General features: G+C 39.5%; 1 protein-coding gene and 1 long non-coding RNA gene across 32 annotated transcripts in view; one reads left to right on the top strand and one right to left on the bottom strand.

Annotated features, from left to right (window-relative positions):
- Positions 1 to 14,221, bottom strand: part of GPHN (gephyrin) — a 401,006-nt gene extending 386,785 nt beyond the window's left edge. For 17 of the 31 annotated variants that reach the window (XM_072428979.1, XM_072428983.1, XM_072428988.1 and 14 more), the window contains exon 1: positions 14,044 to 14,220. In XM_072428979.1, coding sequence (XP_072285080.1) covers positions 14,044 to 14,107 — 64 coding nt within the window. In that variant the 5' untranslated portion in view covers positions 14,108 to 14,220. Of the gene's footprint in view, positions 1 to 14,043 lie in introns of all 31 variants that reach the window. The other 14 variants (XM_072428998.1, XM_072428997.1, XM_072428999.1 and 11 more) reach the window with 4 other exon arrangements.
- LOC140342682 (uncharacterized) lies at positions 14,203 to 17,470 on the top strand. The gene is made up of 2 exons (XR_011923124.1): positions 14,203 to 14,779; positions 16,981 to 17,470. It is a non-coding gene; the product is annotated as an uncharacterized lncRNA (long non-coding RNA).
- The last annotated feature ends 5,050 nt before the right edge of the window (positions 17,471 to 22,520 follow it).

Below are 22,520 nucleotides of genomic sequence, written 5' to 3'. Positions count from 1 at the left end.
CATTGCAACCTCACCGCCAGTCTGAATGAGCAAGTATATATTTGGGGCACCACAGCACAGAGCAAATTGACAGTACCATATTGATCATTGCCATGGAAGAGGGACCCGGGGGGTTCCTAACATGCATACCTTATTTGGGGACCAAGGTCTTGCAATAGCTCTGCCCTAATGTGAAAATATCCTTGCTTGTTATATATATATATATATGAAGGTTTATACATGGTGATAATGAACGCAGCACGCACACAGCTCTCATTCGGCTGCACAAAGTAAGATGATCTTACAGTACAAGATGGGCAGGGAGCAGTCACAGCTGAATGCTCCCTCTCCTGGTAGCACAATCTCATAGTGAGATTTGTAGAAAATGCGCGCGGCCCCATCCCCCACAAACAATGAGCAGAGACAGCAGGGAGGGAATCAGCGGAGGGTCAGATGTGGCCCGCGGGCCGTGGGTTGGGCATCCCTGTCCAAAACCAATGGTGCCCAACCTATGGCCCTCTCCTCATTCCCTCTCTGATCGTTGTCTTACAGGGAATAGGCGCATGCATCTCCTATGTTTTCTCTTTGAGATTGTAGGCCTGTACTAATATTGTCAGCTGTGTCTGCTCCCCACCCACCTTGTACTGTGAGATAATCCCACCCTTCGTGCAGCAGGAGCATGAGAGCTGTGTCTATGTCCAAGCAGCGGTCATTATCCCAATGAATAAAACTTCATATCTCCTGCACAGATTGTCATCAAAATTTGAAATTTTCAGGGTACACAGGGGACCTGAAGAGCTGCCACAAAACCAAATTTCGCCCCCCTAAACATAACAAGGTGCCAGATACGGAGTCACAAGCATAAAATCCCAAAAATCAGGGGTATTTTTACGTTGGGGGGGCTATTTCAAGACCAAGGTATCCAAATTGAGTATGCATGTTAGGGACCCCAGGCCACTTTCATGGCAATGAGAATTAGGGTACTGCTAGTTTACTCTGTGGTGCCCCAAGTATTTACTTGCTCATTCACAAAACTTCACAGTCATGTTCACACTGGCGGTGAGGTTGTGGTGTGGTTACCCCTTCCTCCTGCCATAGAACTTTGCCTAGAGGGAGACACTATGAAGTGTGAGGGGCTGGTGAGGTAAATGTTTTACACAGCTGGGGACTTACTCTCTCTGAACCCTAATTTCTCTGTAACAAAGGGATGTTGGAAACTGGAAATATAGGAGCCAGTAGAAAACCCATTTTTCACTCCTGTTGGGTTAGCACAATTTATTTAATATCAGTTATGTCTCACCAACAATAATGCTTCACCAGTATATACTGGTACATGTATACCAGACATGAGGTCATCCTAAAGGAATGCAGCATATCCTTTAACTGGCATCCTTATAAGGTTCAATTCTTTGTGTTATCTCTCTTTGTACACTTCAAATTGAACCCATCAATATTTGCATAAACTGTCACAGATTATATCCGTGACATAACAACTCCCTTCCCCATTAAAATGTTATACTCATCATATCATCCTACCTTGTCACACATAGCTACTCCCTACTCTCCATGAACCCCAATTTCTCTGTAAGAAAAGGAAAATACTACTGCAAATGCAGGACACTTGTGGCTAACTCCCCTTGAAATTTCATCAATATGGCACCATCACAAGAAACTAGCTGGCCACTTACCTTATGTGAACCCCAATTTCTTGTACTGTGGAGGAGAGAAATGTAGGATAAGTGGGGGACTCGTGCCTAACTCCCCTAAATTTTTATCCTGTCACACATAGTTGGCCACTTACCTTCTATGAAACCCAATTTCTCAAGAAGATGTAGTAGTAAGAACATGTCCCCCTTAGCTATCTGTCACATTAATTACATTTCTCTCAAATATCCATTGCAGGGATTTTGGGGTACAAAGACAATTAGTGACCTCCTATAACTGACAGGGAGCATTGTAAAGTACAGGAACTCTTTGTTACAAAAATGATAAGTGGGGAGCGATATCTGACTGGCCAGCACCATGATAGCTTTAGTTTTGTGTCTTCCATTATTAAAATGAGCATCATTTGGTGAGTGCAAAAATTTTTATTTGTCATTTTTTTTTTTATTTGTCGCATGTACATTACGGTAACTAGAATTTCAATTTCATTTAAACTAAAACTATGCTAAATTTAAACATCTTTAATGTTTGTTTGCATTGTGGCCTGTGACTTATCTAAATGTCAACAGCAGCCCCCAGATGAAAAGAGGTTGGGTACCACTGTCCTAAACCATTGATTGTAGCGTCTTGAAAGTTTCAGGGTTCACAAGGGACCCTCATAGCTACTAGCAGCCATATTTCTTTAAAGAATTACAAGAAACTAGGGTTACAAGTTAAAAAAACTTGTGAAAATTGAACACTGGGGTTGATGTTTCAAAGGCAAGTGCATTTAGGAGCCCGAAACTGAAAATGCAAATTAGGGACCTTTGGGGCCACCTACATAGCAAGGAGAATTGGGGTGGGCCCCCTAAATTCATACCTATACCTAATTTTCACAAATCTATAACTGTCATAGTATGCTACACTTTCTGCTTCTGTTCTGTGAATTTCTCTGGAATAGGTAGGTGTTTGAAACTGAAAATGAAGGTGCAAGTGGGGGACACATGTATAATCCTTCCATAAAATGTCATTAGTAAGGCATCATTAGAATAAAAAAAAACCCTGTTCATCAAAATGCCCTGCCCTGTTACACATAATTGTCCGCGTCCCTAACTTGAACCCTAACTTCTCTAGAACAGAGGTGCGCATTAAAACAAAAATAGGTGCAAGTGGGGGACACTTGTTGCCAACACCCCACAAATTTTCATCACCATGGCATCATCACCCCCCCTGAGCGGTGACTCCGAGCGTGACTAGGGGTAAAAACAATTTGCTAAGAGCGGTAACCCTCAGGGAGTCACACTCGGGGTAGCTAAATCAATGTAAAACAATGATAAATTGAGCATTACCTGATCCGTCGGCATCCTCCTTCACAATCCTCATCTTCTTTCTTCCTCTGGCCCACATCCTCCGCATAGGATGAGTCACCGGGAGTTGGTGTCCCCTGCTCCTTATTTCACAATGCTGTCCCATGCTCCACCCCTCCCCCATCTGCTGCTGCTGCAGTTTAATGGCCCCACCCTAGTGCTCCTGACTATGTGACTAAGTGGCCGCAAGGGTCCCCTTCCTGCATTTTCAATTAAGGGTTCCTAGGCCCACTTGCTTTTGAAACAGCACTCCCAAAGTAGTATTTTCACAAGTTGTTAATCTTCTGCCATATCCTAAAAATTGGAAATTGCTTACTACTAGCTATGAGGGTTCCCTGTGCAACCTGAAAATTTCAAGCTGATGTAATAACAGTTTAGGAGATATTGAGGTTTGTACACAGTGTGTTGCAAGGCTGCACAACATGCAGCCTTAACACACACAGGTATCACACTGTGATTGCGATGGCATCATTGCACACACTTACTTGAACACGCCCACACAGGCAGATGCATTTTACAAGCAGCTTTTTTTTCCTTAAAAGCCACAGCGCGAGCTAGCAGATGGGGCAGGACAGCTTGTATCGCGATTATTATTATATAGTGAGAAAAGTTCGGGGTTAACGATAATTGCAACTTTTTTTAGCACGGAAAAGTTCGGGCTTAACGGTTGGGAGGTTAAATAGGGGTTGCAAATGACAGACGAATACAGACAGTGACATAGGAGGAGCTTGCCCTGAAGAGCTTACAATCTAGGAGGTGGGGGAAATAAACTCATTGTAGCTGTGCTGATCTCCCCTGCCCACCTCCGTTTCACATCTGAATATCTGTTTCTGCTGAACACCAGGGGAGAAATATCAGCTGGCTGGCTTTAAGGTCTTCATTAAGTCCATTGCTACATACCCCTGCACCCAACAATGTAATCTAACTCTCCCTCTAAATATTGCTGCAGTCCAACTCTCATCAAGCCGCACCTGTCTTGATGTCCCCTGCTCCTTATTTCACACGGCTGTCCCATGCTCAACCTCTCCCCCATCTGCTGCTGTCCTCTAAGCCAGCGGTCGGCAACCAGTGGTCCGCGAAAAAATTTTGGTGGTCCGTGGCTCTGGCCAGTGCACCCCGGAGCGGGGTTAGAAGAAGGACCCTGCTGGGGGGACGCACTGGCCAGAGCCGCGGACCATGTCTCCCAGAGATATCGCAGGCCCAGGGACACAACCAGTGGGCGGGTTCTGCCATCATGATGTCACCAAAGGGGAAGTTTGTTCCCCTTTGAGTGACACCCGGCTTCCCGCCCATGCACAGTCTGGAGTCAAAAAATTTAGTGGTCCGTCCGTCCGAAAAGGTTGGCGACCACAGCTTTAAGCCTCTCTCCCACATCCATTGCAGTAGTCCTCCACTCCTCAAACCCGTCACAAGCTGCGATGCACTGTTTCACAATCTAATGCGGTGGTTCCCTGCTCCTTATCCTGTGTCACATCTCAATTACCACCCTCTCCTCTGGTTACAACATGTCTTTCACCAGTAACTTTCCCTAACCCTGCTAACAGTGCTGTTCTGCAATCTATTAGCCCACCTTTTTAAGAACAGTACTTTTCTGCAGTTCATTTTACGTCCCTCAGGCATGACTCAAACTGTTGATTTCACATTGCTGTCCACTATTTCTCATTTCATTATTCCATGTTTGTGGGTTAAGGTTAGGTTTTGAGGAATAATAAATAACTTGTGGAAAAAGAGTCATTTTATGAAGTATTGAATGTGACATTTACAATAACATTTACTGATGGTAAGCATTTTTTGTAAATCAAAACAGCAAAAGGGATAAATCTGCAGCGAACCTTAATGTCACACTTACTGCCTTATAAATATGCCACCAAGTGTTATCAGTGATGAAATTCCTAATTATATAACATAGTCACAAAAATAACAAAATAAAATTGTATGGACAAGAGAAGAGAGACAAGTAAATCAATAAACAAACAGCAAGTGTTCTTTCTTAAATTTGTGTGAAAATTTAATTACACATTCATGTCTTATGCAAATTCCTGTTTAATCTTGTGCAGATGATTTGATAACTGTAGTTACACTGATGTCTAGATGTCTAGACTGATTACTACTTTTAATAAAATTAAATAAGACACAAAAATCAGCTTAAACAAGAATACATAAATAAATTAAAAATACTGAAAATGCGATAATTTGGTATACTGTATAGTAATATATTTTTCTAAAACACCTCCCTAGTGTCCAACGTCACATACCTATAGACAAAACCACATAAATATATTTTGTATTGGATTGGATACAGGACTTTGTATTGAATCCAATACAAAATATTTGAATTTCCCGCTATGACCCCCATCGACGGGCGCATGCACAGATATCATCAGGAATCGCCGAGGAACGCGTACGCGAACGCCGGGTATTTTAATTCTTTCCGAACTTCCGTACTTCCATGCAAAAAGTGTTAATTTTTTTCATGGTAATTTATTTTAGATTGTAGGCTATAATTCACCGAATTACTCAATAATTACTTATAATTCACCGAATTACCGCATAACTCACCAAAATATGTCCAAAATGTTATAAATTTAATAATAAAATTTTTTTTATAAAACATAAAAAAAAATCTTTAAAAAAAAAGTGTATAATGTAATGTTTTATATATATATATATATATATATATATATATATATATATATATATATATTATATAAGGATTTCTTTGTATTGGACTCAAAACAGCTTTTTTGTATTGAGTTCAATGCAAAGCGATTTAAATTTCCCGCACCGACGCATGAAGCGACGTCACCGGGAAATCCCGGTGATCGTCACTGCACTCGCTGGGAGAAGACAGAAGAGGACAGACGTGCCCGGAGGAGCTGCGGGGAGAAGGTGAGTATTTTTTTTTTTTAGAGATCGACGCTGGAACAGAACAGCTCATCACAGCTGGGACCAGGTAAGTTAATGCATTTAACCACCCGACAAAGTTCAGGTTTAACCGATTATTGCTATTTTTACCCCGAACCAAGGTCGGGTTTAACAGTCAGGTGGTTAAAGCGTACCTAAACTCTGCCATTTGCTCCCTCTTCCACTAAAGAAAAATAGTCTGGAGCCCAAAAAACATAACAGCTTATAAACCTTTAAAAGTTTTAATCTATTTTTAATTTTACCTGTTGCAACAACAGAATACAACAAATAGAAGTGCAGTGTGAATGTGTATGCCTACTTTGAAATAAATTTAACACTGAACTATGCCCCTATTATCATGATTTATTTTATGAATTTGTGCAGTATTTATGGTATTTCACTGGATTTCATATACTCGTGATTAAAGTAATCAGCTCTTTCTTGTATATACTTTTATATTTTAAAGTCCGGCAATCATAATTTGTTTTCCCCAAAATAATAGGTAATTTATTTGGTAATTGATAAATAGATTAATAATTAAATATATATACTGAAGTGTAAAATGTAAGAAGTTACATAAATAAATTAATATATAGCTTACATAATTATGTATAGCAAATGTCTACACACAATTATGTATATCAAATATTACATTGTAGGATTACAAACAAACATTGGATTGTACAGTAGTACTAGTTGTACTAAAAAACAAAAGGATTTGGCAAACAATAATGGTAAAAGCAGCAATAGTTTAAAGAGCTTGTTCACCAGGCTAGAAGTCTAGCAAACAAAATAGGGGAGTTAGAAGCTTTATGAGTGAAGAGAATTATGACTTAGTTGGTATTGCTGAATCCTGGCTTTGTTTTTTGCAAGACTGGGCTGCCAATATTCCTGGGTAAAGTTTGTTTCGTAAAGGCAGAGTCAAAATAAAGGGTGGTGTTGTCTGTCTGTATGTGAGAAGTGATCTAAAGGTGAATGTGAAAGAAGAAATTACAGATGGAACAAGCAATGACGTTGAGGCATTATGGGTGGAGTTGAAAACCACAATTAATTACCGTATTTTTCGCCCTATAAGACGCTCCGGAATATAAGACGCACCCAATTTTAAAGGAGGAAAATCTAGAGAAAAAAAATTCTGAAAGATTATTCCCCTTCTGATCACTCATGTGCCATTCATACCGGTATTCCCCTTCTGATCACTCATGTGCCATTCAAATTCCCTTTCTGATCACTCTATGCCTTTCAAATTCCCTTTCTGAACACTCTGTGTCATTCAAAACTCCTTTCTGATTACTCTGTCATTCAAATTCCCCTTCTGATCACTCTGTGCTTTTTTTCCACTGTATGGCAGTTAGGACAGGGAACAGCAGGTGGCGCTGTTCCGGCTTCTTTCGCTCTGCTTTACATACAGGAGAAGACACGTGCTGCTGCCAGAGAGAAGAGGAGACAGATGCTGCTGCAGCCAGAGACACACGCAGGATCGGGTATCGGGTGAGTATATTATTTTAGTTATTTTATCACACCTTTGTAGTATAGGACGCACTAACTTTTCCCCCCCAGTTTTGGGGAAGAAAAAGTGCGTCTTATACTGCAAAAAATACGGTACTGGAGTCTGCTATAGGCCGCCCCTTTTGAAGGAAGAAATTGAAAATCAACTACTAGCACAGATAGAAAAAGCAGCAAAATGTGGAAGTGTTTTAACCATGGGAGATTTCAACTACCCTGACATTGACTAGAATAATGGCACTACAGGAACAGCAAAAGGGAGGAAATTTGTGAATTTAATACAAGAAAATTTTTTGGCACAGTTGATAGAAGCCCAAACTAGAAATTATACACTGCTGGACCTAGTTCTTTCTAACAATGCAGAGCTTATAACAAAAGTGCATGAAAAAGAGAATCTGGAGAGCAGTGACCATAAAATGGTTTCAATTAAGGTAAGCTGTAAACAGGAAGCAAAAACAGAAAAGATAAAAACATTTAATTTTAAGAGCAAATTTTTTCATGATTAAGGGCAGCTCTCTGTGACTTGGACTCGGTGAAAAAAAATTTCCTCAAGGAACACTGAACAAAAATGGAAATGATCTCAGCCTCCGGGAGTAGGGGATGATGTCCCCGCTGCTCACTCTCCTGCTCGCATCACCCGGAGATCAGCCTCCGGGAGTAGGGGATGTCCCCGCTGCTCACTCTCCTGCTCGCATCACCCGGAGATCAGCCTCTGGGAGATGCGTGCAGGGGAATGAGCAGGGCGGGGACATACCCCCCGTATCACCCGGCAAGATGTGTGACATCTTCCGGGTGATGCGGAGTGATGGATTGTGGGGGTGGGAAATTTAAAAGATTACTAAGTAATCTGCTTTTAAATTTTTTTTTTATAGCAAAAACACATCAAAACATATAATAAATGTATAAATACACATTGTAGTGCACCAAGCATCATTGCCCAGTGCCCTGATTTACATTTTGCCCACTATTAGCCCTGACCTTGATCTGACCTTTTGATTACTTTTTTATCACTTCCTGAATGTATCATTTCATCACTTTGTCCTTGACCTTGATTGTTCCTGACTGATTGCTGGAGACCACATGGCATCCAAAAGGCATCTCGCCGACGCAAGCGCTGTTTTGGAGGAATTCGAATGCAGCGATAGCGATTTGGAGTCCTTTGTGGAATCAAGCGATAGCGATTCACCAGGAAATTTGTCATCGGACAGCGAAAGTGAACTGAGCGACGATTCTGGACCTGAGGTCAGGGCTGTGCGCACATGATGTCCTATTGACCTTGATGCGGACCAGGCGGCACCGCCAAGATTTCCATTCACCGGCGCACCTGGGATGAAAATTGAGGGTGAATGCGACGACCCCCTGGCATACCTGAAGTTGTTTTTGACTGATGAAGTTATCGAAAAAATTGTTGCGCAGACAAACAGGTAAGCCGCTCTTGTGTTTGCTAACATTTTTAAATTTTTTGCTAATTTTTTCTTTTTGCCAACATGTGTGCTGCTCTGTGCTTTTTAAATTTTATTATGCCAAAATGAAATTTTTTGCTTTTTTTATGCAAACATATATGCTGCTCTTTGTTTGCTAACATATTACCTTCACACTATAAAAGCACTTATTCTAAAATTCATTTTTTATTTTGTTTTATGCAGGTACGCTGGACAACAACAAGGTGCTCCGCACCGGAGTTAATCCTAAGAATTACAGGCCCACAATATAAACAAAAATTTCTACGCAAAAAAATAGGATCACTTTTTGCATCAAAAAATGACAGAATTAGAACGCTAGGGGGGTTAAAGGATGTTGCTGGGCTAGTAACTGGAGATAAAGAAAAGGCAGATTTACTAAACACTTTCTTTTAGCTCTGTGTACACAAAGGCATTCAAAAATGCTATACACAGCAAAATACCACAAAGTGGGGATCAACAGGTGAGTAAAAAGGTAAAGGCTAGATTAACCCAACGTGATCATATAAGTACAGGTGCTAGCTTAAGATAATTTAACTGTTGATATCTTATGGTGTGCATTGATGTTAATCTATATAGATGAGAACAAAGGGTAGCATTGTGTGTGTGAAAACTATCGATTGATATGTGACAGTCCTCAAAGGGTCAATACGATTGAATTGTGCTCAATTTATGATTAAGTGTGTCTGTGATAATAGGATAACAAGCTTAGACTTACTAGATTGTTAGGATTACATATGAAAAAAAGGGGTATGACATTCTCTGCTGATAAAAGAAAGTATACGATACTCATGCAACAATCATGTTGGATGAGTATCGTATACCTGCTTTTATCAGCAGGACCTGATGGATTACATCCACGTATCCTCAAAGAGCTGAGCTCGGTTATTGCACAGCCATTATTTCCAATTTTTAGAGACTCTATAGTCAATGACAAGGTACAAATTGACTGGCTTAAGGCCACTGTGGTTCCTATTTTCAAAAAGGGAGCAAAGTCATTACCAGGTAACTACAGACCGGTTAGTTTAAGATCCACAGTTGGAAAGGAGAGTTTGATAAAAAAAACACATTTCTGCTTGAAAATAATATTTTAAGTCATAGCATGGCTTCAAGAAAGACCAAGGTTGTCAAACAAATGTATTTTTTTTTTTTATGAGGAAGTAAGTTTCTGCTAGAAAATAATATCGTTATTATTATAAACACCCCCTGGTAGATTTATTTCCACTAGTTTTTATAATTATGACCCCCATAACTTTCCTGACGATGACCTCATTGTACACGCCCATTTGTAAACGCCCCCTGGTAGATTTATTTCACGGGTACATTTTTTTGTTAGAACACTGGAAGGGGAATCCCCGTCCTCTGAACTGTTTATGGGAGGAAGGGGATGAAAAGCCGCGGGTTGCCGACCCCTGGCCTAGGCAATCAAGAGTGAATGGGAGCGCAGAGCCTCCCGGGATACCTACGCCACGCATCCCAGGAGGCTCTTGGCTGCTCCTTCTGCGCATGTCCATCTCAGACATGAGCAGAAGGAGCACAGTGAGATCGGCAAGTTCTACATCACCCGATCTTGCCCCTGCGCAGAAGAGAGAAGATGTCTGCACCTAGCGCTCCTTCTGTGCGGGCCAAAGAGAGATACCGGGACGTGGCAGAACCCAAAAGAACACCGACGGATGTCTGACCTGCAGGATTGAAGCTAAGTGTGATATTTTTGTTTTGGGTTTACTTCCGCTTTAGGTAGTCACACCGTGTTTTAAATTAGGATTCTTATCCCCTTCAGAAAATCAGTCCAATTGCCTACAACCCAATCATCACCTAATATTCATAAGGGTAAATAAGCAAAAACAGCAAAATGACTGCAATAAAAAGGCTATTAAGAGTAGTAAAGTACTAAATTAAAAAAAAATAGTTTTGTTTGTTATACTGATACAATAGAAAATAAATGGTGCCTGGGAGAGAGTTGATTGTATTTGGTGTGGTTTTCATGAGTTTAGGTACGCTATAAGTTTTAGTAGTGGTCTAGTGGTTAGGATTCTGCGCTCTCAATGGGATCTCATAAGCAGCGAGATCAGCACTCTTTTTTTTCTTCCATCTACTGCAAGCTACGACATCAAATCTTCAACCTGCACAATGTGAAATCAGGACCTGATCCAGAAAACCTCCAGAGGGATCAACAGATCTGCGAAAGTAAAGGTGTTTTAATTTTTCACCTTAAGCATATAACTTGCAGTTTACCACAAGTCTTAGGCTACGTACATAGGCTCAATTTGTCGTTGGAAATGATCTTTCACGATCTTTCCAACGACAAAAGACTGTATGAGTGCTGTACATACAGCACCGTTCTGTGGAGAGGGGAGGGGGAGAACAACAGAGCGGCACCCCGCTACGCTCCCTCCCCTTCACTTGCATTATTATTGTTCATGGATCTGCCAGGCCTGATCCATGAATGACCTCGGACGAGCTCTGTACACACGGCAAAGTCTCGTCCGATACTAGTCCTGAGGCGATTATTGGACAAGAATCATCTGACGTGTGTACGTAGCCTTAGGGGGGTATAAGACACTTAAATAGTTTACAGAAACTATGTACTATTTATCCCAACAGTATAAACAAAATAAAAGTCAGTTTTACAATTATCCCTAGGAAAGGAAAACAATTTTTAATCTAAGAATTTAACACATTTAAATAACATCTACTGAACTAATAATTAGTATGTGGTCAAGTTAAATAAACACTGTCTAGACTTGTATTCACATTGAAAAAGAAAATCTGCACAGCAAATAATGTTACCTAAATAATGTATGTTGAAAGAAACACATGGGGCCTGTTATGTTTAATCAATACACTAACTTTAAAGCAGATTTACACATGTGGTTCAATTAAACAGAACAGATTAAAAATTACATTTTATGCTCCCTTCTATATATAACATAAAATTAAATATTGCAAATTTTCGTGTATTCGTCTTTATGGCTCCAATATAGCATATGTATTTTATTTGTATTGCTATTTTATAACACTGCAACTACACATAGCCAGAGGTTGTGATACGTGGTTTCATTTGCATTTCAATACTGAGATGGCTGGTGGGAGCCAAGCAGCTTGGATTCAGCACCACTATACAGGAACAGCTCCATGACAAGACCAAGAGGGGATAGGGGAATTCCCAGAATACATTCTATTTTTATCTGGGTATTATTACATAAAAATAACATCACAGCAGGGTAAAAATATAGTATGAGATGCAGGTATTTTGCCAAATGGATAATGATCGAGTCAGCCCTGTGTGTACTGTCGGTCTGTGAAAGAAAAAAAAAACCCGCTGTCTGCACTGAGAAAGAGACCACCACAGCGAAAGCTATGGTCAGCTGCAATGTCTGCATTGTACTACATAAAATCTGCATCTTAAAGCTGGAAATCTGCTTGTGCAATGATATCAGCAACTAGAAATACATTTCTGCTCACTGGTGCTTTCACAGATCCCCCTTTTCAGCAGTACACAACAATAGCGTTTTCTGTTTTGAATGGGATCCCCTTACATTGCAGATTTTCTGTCATCACCTTCTAAATAATATATCCAGATCGCTCATTTCAGGCTCTCTGCCTTTTGTACGTCACTGAGCTTGAAACTCTGATACCTCCCATTTAATAAATAAATCACGCTGAAGAAAAAAAGGCGAGATCTAGATGAAGAGATGGAGGATGGAAAGCCTTTGCTTCAGATCAATAATAAACTGGCAATCTGTTTGATAAAATGCAAATATACCAGAACACCATAAGAACAAGGAAGATTACTGTGTATCGAGAAAAAAACAGTTATTAACAATGAAATATGAGAGATTGTAAAACTCAATCACCTAATACTCAGTGCCACTATAAGAGACTGGAAATAGATCTGCATGAAACAAAACCCAGCCGAGCTTATTGTGTTGATGGGCCGCTGTGTCCTCAATAAATACTTCAACCTGGCGTTTGTCTAAATAGCTTTGTTAGCATTCACAATGAAGATTTGCTACTGTATGTCCCCACTGCAGCGTCCACGTCCTGCTTACACCATTGTGAGCCAAAGATCATGCTTTGCAAATGACTGCAATCCTTATCTGGTCTCCATGGGTGGATTTCCCAATAACTACCCTCCCCTTACCCAGCGAGCATGTTTAGATGTGGGTGCTGAGTTCAGACATATCATATGCTTGTATGAAAGCTTGACAGGAAAGAAAATACACAGGCAATATTTGGAGTATTCCACCAAATCAATACATACAAAAAAGTAATTATAGGCATTGCTAAAAAATAAAAGAATTATCTTATCTTATTATCTTATCTATGAAAATTAATTATGGCCAGCCTGAAACCCATTCATCATTAAAAATCTTGCTAAAGGTTATATGTAATGAAAATCCAAGGGGGAGGCATAGCAACTGCATTAATTTACTAGGCAAAGCAAAAAAAAACAAATACATAAAATAACAGCATGACACATACACTAGATTCTTTTATCCAATGTTCTAGGGAATAATTAGGTGAAATTTCCCACTTCGTGTTGATGCCTATTACAAATACAAGGCTTTAGCCTGACATCAAGCCACACAACCATACACGACAGCAAAAGGTTGGAATTATTGTGTGCATCCAGCGAAAATGATGCTAAAATAGCAACAAAAATTATTAGTGCAAGGACATCCATCTTTACAAAGCTCAATCCAGCACCGATTGACAGCAGTAGCATATGATAAATATACAATAGTTATGGGCACGATTTAGATGCCGCACAGATGTATCTGTAAAATTTTGCATAAGCACCAACAGAAAATGAAGGAGGAACGACATCTAATGCAACAGAAATAAAGGCACCGCATATTCCAGTACGCCAAATACATATTATTTTATGTTATAATACATATTAAGACACCCAGCTGCACAATAGCAGCCCGCATGCACATTTGTAGAGTAATAGCAGTAGGGAGCATGATCTGAGATTCAGTCACAGCAGCCATAGGAGCCTGGAGGGCCGCTGAGGGATCAGCACGGGGAAAGCCAGGTGCCATTTTGCAGCTCCCATTTGCCGGTTGCAGCCTCATCACAGTGGCTGTCAAAGTGAAGGGGAGGGCAAGGCGCACGGACACATACCCTCACACATACACAGCGGTAATAAAGAGGGCCAAGCTTCGGCGCCAATTTCTTACCCGTCAAGACACCGACGCGTATTTGGTGATCGTGATTAGTAAGGATCATGCCCTCAGCCGCCATCTTCCTTCCGCCGGAGCTGCGGTCACCGGCCGTTCACCGAGTAGGAGAAACCTAGGCTAGAAGAGCGGAGAGCCAGGAAAGCAAGACGAGCGACGATCACATTAACCGCGGCCGAAGAGGAGACTGAGGCTCTGAAGGGGGAGGAGGCAACCAGGCGTAAGCAGCGCACGGCCGATACTGTGGTGTGAGAATACCTTAGCTCACTAACCCTAAAATAGATTCCTGTGTGAAGATCTTCTGATTAATTTCCTAGGTCATTCTTATTAGTACCACACTGAGCTTTAGTGGAAGATGATTCATTTGATAGAAGCTGTAAATACCAAACAAAGGTAGAGCAAAATTTCATTTATCTGTGGCTTGAACTGGGAGATGATATTGTCTACAAAGAACACAGAACAGAAATGGGAATGTTTCATGCCTGTTCTACACATACACGCTGAAAAATATATTGTAATAGGTAATACCGTTAAGAGGTTTAAATTGAAACCTATGTGGCTCACAGCTGATGTTAAAAAAGCCATAAAGAACAAGAAAAGGGCATTCCAAAAATATAAAAATAAAGAATCACCTTCATTGTTTGAAAACTATAAAGAATATACCAAAAGATGTAAAAAGGAGATAAAATGTGCAAAACGTGAAAATGAAGGACATATTGCAAAGGAGAGTAAGAAAGTAAGTCAAACCCCCAATTTTTTAAAAAATATTAGCAAAAAGATCACACCTGAGCCTGTGGGCCCCTAAAGGGTGTCTCTGGGTTGGTAACTGGGGATAAAGAAAAGGCAGATTTACTAAATACTTTTTTTGAGCCCTGTGTACACAAAGGAAAATGGCAGAGTCCAACTTCAAAATAGCAATGTCACTGTTTTAAACGCTTCACAATGGCTGATAATTGATATGATTGAGAAACGGGCAGCATTAAGGTTGACAAAGCACCAGGACCTGATGGATTACATCCACATGTCCTCAAAGAGCTAAGCTCAGTTTTTTCAAAGCCATTATTTCTAATTTTTGGAGACTCTTTATACACTGGCATGGTACCAATGCATTGACGTAAGGCCAATGTGGTTCCTATCTTCAAAAAGGGAGCAAAGTCATTACCAGGTAACTACAGACCAATCATTTTAATGTCCATAGTTGGAAGGGTCCTAGAGAGTTTGATAAAGAACCACATAGAGGAATTTCTGCTTGAAAATAATATTTTAAGTCATAGCATGGCTTCAAGAAAGACAAAGGTTGTCAAACAAATGTATTTATTTTTTTATGAGGAAGTAAGTAAACAGGTAGACAGCGGAATAGCAGTTGATATAGTGTTCTTAAACTTTGCTTAAACATTTGACACAGTACCCCACAGACAGTTAATATGCAAGTTAGGGTCAATAGGTTTGGAAAAGTCAATCTGTAAATGGATAGAGAACTGCCTTAAAGACTGCATCCAGAGAGTAGTGATTAATGATTTATACTCTGTATGGTCTAAGGTTATTAGTGGTGTACAACAGGGTTCAGTGTTGGGATCTTTTACTGTTTACCATTTATTAATGATATAAGGTTTGGGATTAAAAGTACAATTTCTGTGTTTGCAAATGACTCCAAACTATGTAATGAAATTAGGTCCATACAGGATGTCTATAATCTACAAGCAGACCTTGTAGATTATAAACGATTACAAAACATTACAGACATGTACAAAAAACACTAGGTAGTTTTTTTAGTCTAATTACAATACCATGCTAATTTAACTGCAGCCTGTTAGAGAAATCCTAAAAATGTGTGTTGATCCTGGCCCTTTAGGACTGGAATTGAACAGCTCCTATCTAGGGAATGAGCATATAGAAAATTAATTAGCTTTTTTCCCACAATGCTCCTGTATTGTACACAATGATGTTGGACTGGTTCCATAAACAGGAGCCGGCTTCTCAACCATGGAATATTCTAAGATTACTCTGTTTTACATGACTGACAAAATTAGCATTATATTCTGCATCGGTTTAGGGGGGTGTAAGGGTGGGATGTTTAAAATTTTTCACCTTCCCAAAGCTAGGCTTTAAAACTATTTTACTCTATGGACAAATAAACCCTTGACATTTGTAGTGACCATAAAGTAAAGAGCTTTGCACTTGCAAGTTTATTGTGTGGACTATTTATGTGTTTATACATGGTTATCCTGAACTTACAGTTCCCAAACTCAGTGAAATACACTTCTGTAAAATCTAGCTAGCCACACAGCTTTAAAAGAAAACCTCTTCAATAAAGAATAAATTCCTCAAAACAAAACTAAACTGTATATTCAAGGTAAGACCCTTGTATTACTTTCTGGAGGAAGGATATGTTTCTCTCTTTTCCTTATGTCCATACAACCTGTAAATCAACAGTTTGGCATGTTGTTAATGATTCTATGATCCAGCAGAGTAGTGGTCAGCTTCCCGCAAAGGGCCACACATAATTATAACTAATGCTACAAAAAATAAAAAAATCAGTAATAGTGCAAAAAGACAAGGTTAAAGACTAGAAATGTCAGATACTGCAGACAATCTAAATGAGATGGTCAGAGACTGTCAACATAAGCTAGGAGTTGTTGGAGTTTGGCGTTATGCTTCACGAGACAGTCACTGCCTAGAAACACATTAAATGGGCCTAGTAGAGATCACTAATCTTGTATCCTTACGAATCAATGCTTTCAGATTTGTGTTCTCTACAGCTACCTTAAAAATGATCTGTTCTACAACTGATATGTCTCTCAGCAAGATTCATTATATAAATACGAAAAAATTAATGGACAGCACAGGAATGCCAAGGTAGTGTGAAACAAACCATACCAATTAAAGTGGAACTATATTTAAAAAAAACTCACCTTTTCTTCCCTCAATTTCTTTTAGACCTTTCCTGGATTGGGTCCTGCACTTTCCTGGAAACCTCCTTCCTCAAGGAGGCACCAGGCGCTGCCATCCTCATCTGTCTTCTTTTTCTGTCTGGTTACGTCACCCGACTTCGCACTGCACAAGCTCGAGTTCAGGTGACATCAGGGGACAGCTGTGCAGGGGCCCCAATGTGCACGTGTGACATTGGCATTTTTTCTCCATATAGGAAAAAGTCCCTTCTGCACAAGCATGAATTCAATAATCAACAAGCACGATCAAGATAATTTTTACTTTACATGAAAGGGTTAGTAATATGTCTGCTTTAATATTTTGAAATTCACTGTCCTGGGTAAGCACCTAGGTAGGAAAAACTTTGGTTACTTTATATAATGCATAATATACAAAGCAAAAGAGAAAACATGGGACTTTCTCGGCAGTGCTCAAAAACCAAAAAAAACATATGTATAGCATAGAAATTTTATTAAAACATCCATTTTTAAAATCCTAACATTTATTTTTCATTATTTCTCCATGATTGTAATATCAACTCTCATAATTATCCAAATCAGCTTGAAATAATGACTTCAACTTTTACCCACTTCCACTATTTCATTAAAAGTAGCTGTTTATTTCATCTATGTCTTTTAAATACAATGTCCTTCCAGGTTCCTCCCAAAATATCAGAGTGTAATATAGAGGCCCCCCAAGTGACAAATAAGAGCCAAAGGGCCACATGTTGAGCACCAAGGTTTTAGTGAAATGCCTAGTCATTTCTTACCCATTTGTGCTCTCGCCTAGATTGTTTGATGCATGCAAGTCTTTTGCCTCCAAGTGTACAACTTTATTACTACTGTACATTAGTAGGGAGTTCTTTCCACTGCAGCTTTGTTTCATCTGTAAATACAGAAATGTCACCTTTATTTGTAGGCCCTATATCATTTATAAACAAGGTAAAAAGTAACTGCCCCAACAATAAATCACTAAACAACTAACATCCTTGAATCTTTTAGTATATGATTTTATTAATCACAATTTTTTGAATATGATTTGTTCATTTTTAGAAAGTATTTTATTATTATATTTACATATTAAAACTTTTGACTCTATAGGCCTTAACTTATAAATCAATCATATTTAGGGAAGGTTTAAAAAGGATTAGTAAAGTTCATATACACATCCAGTCCTTTGTCATGTTCTTACTTACCCATAAAACGGAAGCAGATTTGTTTAACACACACACAGCCATTGCATATGATTCTAGTTTTAGCAGAGACATTTGTACTTGGTCCTTTTTTAATTAAATCTTCCAATATTTTCCTTTTTTATAGAAGATAAACTTATTATTATTCAGGTTTTATATAGTGCCAACATATTACGCAGCGCTGTACATTTAATAGAGGTTGCAAATGACAGACAAATACAGACAGTGACACAGGAGAAGAGGACCCTGCTCTGAAGAGCTAACAATCTTACATAAGAGGAGTATGTTAGTTCAGGAATTAGTTTAGTAGGACTTTGTCTAATTAAGGCTTAAAATGACTGTAAGATAAAAATACATTTGTTTTTTAAACCATTACTTCTTATAAAAGTCTGTCTTTTTTCTCTTTCTTTCCATGTGACAATGTTAATATTATAGTTTTAAAGAAAGGTGCTACTATTTTGCTAGTATACTATGTATGAAATGGGCATTTCAGGAGATAAGTTACCATGACAAGGTCAAAATAAATCTTTAACTTGAGTTAACTTTTTTATCACAAGACCATATATGTTTCATGCATTGCCCCTGATTCATCATTGAAATCCGCGATCGCTGGAAGCGCGAAAGTACGCGCGGCCATCGATCGCGGATTACCGCTAATACGAATGCGCGACCGATAATCCGATTTTGCTTGATGAATCAGGGGCATTGTGTCATCAAAGTAATTTTAATGGTGGTAGCATTGTGATTGCCACAGGATGTCTGGATGTTACTGGTAGTTACAAAATCCATAAGGATTGTGATCTGTGCTGTCTGACAACCAGTTCCTGCACATTTGTCAGCCATACATTCATATTCGCAAACCTTCCATTCCCCTTCATCTTAAGGCTTAGTCTACACGGATGTTTTTTCCCAGCGTTTAACCTGAGGCTTTAAGAGCCCATATTTGAAATTCCCATGCCTTCCAATGGGCTAATCTACACCAGGACGTTTCCTTGAGGCAAATTTATGAGCGTTATCTATAGTGTTGCTTGCAACGTTTAAAAAATTAAAATGCGAGGTTAATGCCCAAAAACGCGGGTAAACGCTTCCATTGATTTCAATGGGGCGTTTTCCTACATTTTCCTGCGCTTAAAAGCACTTCAAATGTAAACGCTTTAAAAACACTTGAAAACGCAGTATAGACGCAGTAGGAACATTTACGTGCGTTTTTAAAAACGTCTGTGTAGACCCAGCCTAAGAGACTAAAGCTACGTACACACGTCCAACAGTTCTCGCCCGATAATCCACTCAGGGACGATATCGGTCGAGAATCTGGCATGTGTACAGCACCAGTTATTCATTGTCCGAAGGACCGTCCCGTTCTCCCCCTCCCCTCTCCATAGAGCAGAATGGTGCTGTATGTACAGCACTCGTTCATGCATCGTGCAGTGCTAGTCATTGTAAAGGGTCGTGAAAGATCCTTTCTAATGACTAAAATTGCATGTGTGTATGCGGCTTTAGTGGTCGTTGTAACAATTTTTTCTTAATCCTCTTTTTATTAAAATAACATTCATTATTTCTATTTCCTTTTTTTCACCTTATAGCATAAGATAACTTATCCATGACTGGCTTGTTCTGATTTAACCATAGCAGTCACTCTGTTTTTTTATGGCATTAATTAGATGCTGAACATTGCATTACTTGTGTGTAACTTTTTGACTGACAGAAGTTTTGTTACATACAGGATGGCCCTACCCTCTTAATCTAGACACCATAACATTGTAATTTAGTAAAGAAGCTTTCAGCTCAAAGCTTATTTTAATCAATAGCCTCACCACTAAATGTAGACATGACATTTCAACGTTGTCTAATTACTTTTTGTGACCCCGAGAACCCCCCCTTGTTATTGTTAGTAGGTCATTTTTAAGATAAAGCTAATACTGTATAGGCTAAAGCTAAAACAAGCCAGGACACATCTATTGTGCAAATATGAACAGTAACTATGCACTAAGGGCTCTATTTATATACCAGGAAATCTGATATTTCCTCAAACATTTCCTTGTAGGAATCAATTACTGCCATTGAAACACATGAACTTAGAAGATCCCCACGTTATAAAGTGTTCTACATTTGGCAGCTATGAGCAGACCATATGCACTTTGGGACATTTGACTCCCACAACCAATCAACATCAAATTAATTTACTATCATTTGATTACTATATCAGAAATAACATAGTTGTCTCACGAAACTATGCATGCATTTATGAGGAAAAAGTGAACATATATGTATATACATACAGTGGCTTCAGAAAGTATTCAGACCCCCTTCACTTTTTACAGGAACATCCAGACATTAAGGGAATGAGATGAGGTGGGACTAGTTATATATGCACCCTTTTTGCGGACGACATCCTTCTATACATGACTTCCCTGCTGGTCTCTCTACCTAATCTACTCAAGCTTATACACTCATTTAGTTCTATATCTGTTCTGAATGTCAATAGTTATAAGCCCAAGCTTTAAATTTGAACTTACGTCCTGGGCTGAAGGTTTACCCTTAGCTATAGCTATACAGGAACACCCACACAATAAGGGAATGAGATGAGGCGAGGCTAATCATAAATGCGCCCTTTTTGCGAACAACCTCCTTTATACATTACTTCCCCGCTGGTCTCTCTACCTAATCTACTCAAGCTCATTTAGTTCTTTATCTGGTCTGAATGTCAATGATGATAAGCCACAAGCTTTAAATATAAATATAAACTTACCTCCTAGACTTTTTTGTTTAATGCAATCCAACTTTGATGTTTCCTGGAGTCTCCTCTTGATCGTAAATCTTAGGATCCACCTAACCCCCAGATACCTTACACTATGCTATTTCACCACATTCATGCTCACTTGTAGAGGTGGTTGCAGTCCCATCGCTCATGGTTTGGCAGAATAGCATTGGGCAAAATAAATGTATCTCTTTCAAGCCCTACCTGTACCGATACCTAGCAGAGACCTAACTCTTTTACCTGCAAACATTTTCACCTTCATTTAGGAAACTAAAAGAAGTAGAATTAGCAAACATACTCCTCATGCCCCTAGGGTCAAAGGAGGCTTCCAAACATTCACTATTACCTGAAGGCAGCACAGATTTTAGTTAGCCTAAAGCACTTTCCCCTCTATGAGACTTCATTGGGTGGAGTTAGAAAACGTCTCATGTCCTGATGTTACAATAGAATCCCTTATTATCCCTATATGTAATCATATATTAATGATTAGTTACTAATCATAAATTAATCATCTGATAAATAATTCTTACTACACAGTTTTATTTAGCGCCATCATATTATGCAGAGCTGTACAAAGTTGATGTCATGTCACTAACTGTCCCTCAAAGGGGCTCACAATCTAATGTCCCTACCATAGTCATATGTCTTTAATGTAGTCGAAGATAAATTTTTTGGGGGAAGCCAATTAACTTAACTGCATTTTTTTGAATGTGGGAGGAAACTGAACCTGATTAAAACCCGATACTGTATCTGTCTCTAAGAACATGCAACATCATGTTTCCTATTAATCATACCGTATTTTTAAATAAAAAACCTTTCATTGGACACCTTGTTTCTTCTGGCCTAGTGTGCCTTTTTCACCTCCTGAAATGACCTAGTAGTCCAAAAAGTTTGCTGATCCCTGCCTTATGTAGTCTTTTCACTGTTGGCCACATATCCAGTGTCCATCCTAAGCCCACTCTTTACTAATATGGGATAAAACATGTAATGTTGCCGATTTCTGCTAATCTCATCTCCCAATCACCCCCCTCTGGGGTAACGGAGACCCCCACCCAGGTCTTTGACCCGTGCATTAAAATGGTGGGACCTTGAGGACTGGCAACTGTTTGAATATAACCAAAATTTTTTTATGGGGACAAATAGGTCACTCATCTTACTAGGTAAATTGCTGGATAGTAGGTACGTGCGGCCACGTTACCTCAGATATTATTTCTGAGGTATAACCAAAGATGTGTTTTTTGCAAGGAACTGCTAGTATATCTGCTCTGGGGCTGGTTTTACTGCAAGAGCAGGCTGGGGTGGATAACCAATTCCATGTTCCACATCTACCTAATTCCCAGAATCCTATTTAGCACACACTGTGCTGAGCAACAGGTGGCTCTAAGTTAGGCTGACTGTGGATCAGTGTGCTTTTGTTCAAACAGAGTTGCAGTTTACTTAGAGAGCAGCTGGAATTCTGGCCCTAATTCATCAAGCAAAATCGGACGGTCGCTCGCGCATTCGTTTTCGCGATCCGAAATCGGAAGCGGTCGCGCAATTCAGCAACTGAATGAGCTCGCGGCCGGGGCCGCGCATCTCCGGCAGCTTTACACTGGCGAG

This window comes from Pyxicephalus adspersus, chromosome 12 (assembly GCF_032062135.1).
Source record: "Pyxicephalus adspersus chromosome 12, UCB_Pads_2.0, whole genome shotgun sequence".
NCBI classification, from domain to species: Eukaryota; Metazoa; Chordata; class Amphibia; order Anura; family Pyxicephalidae; genus Pyxicephalus; species Pyxicephalus adspersus.
This window is presented reverse-complemented; position numbering and strand designations above follow the sequence as displayed.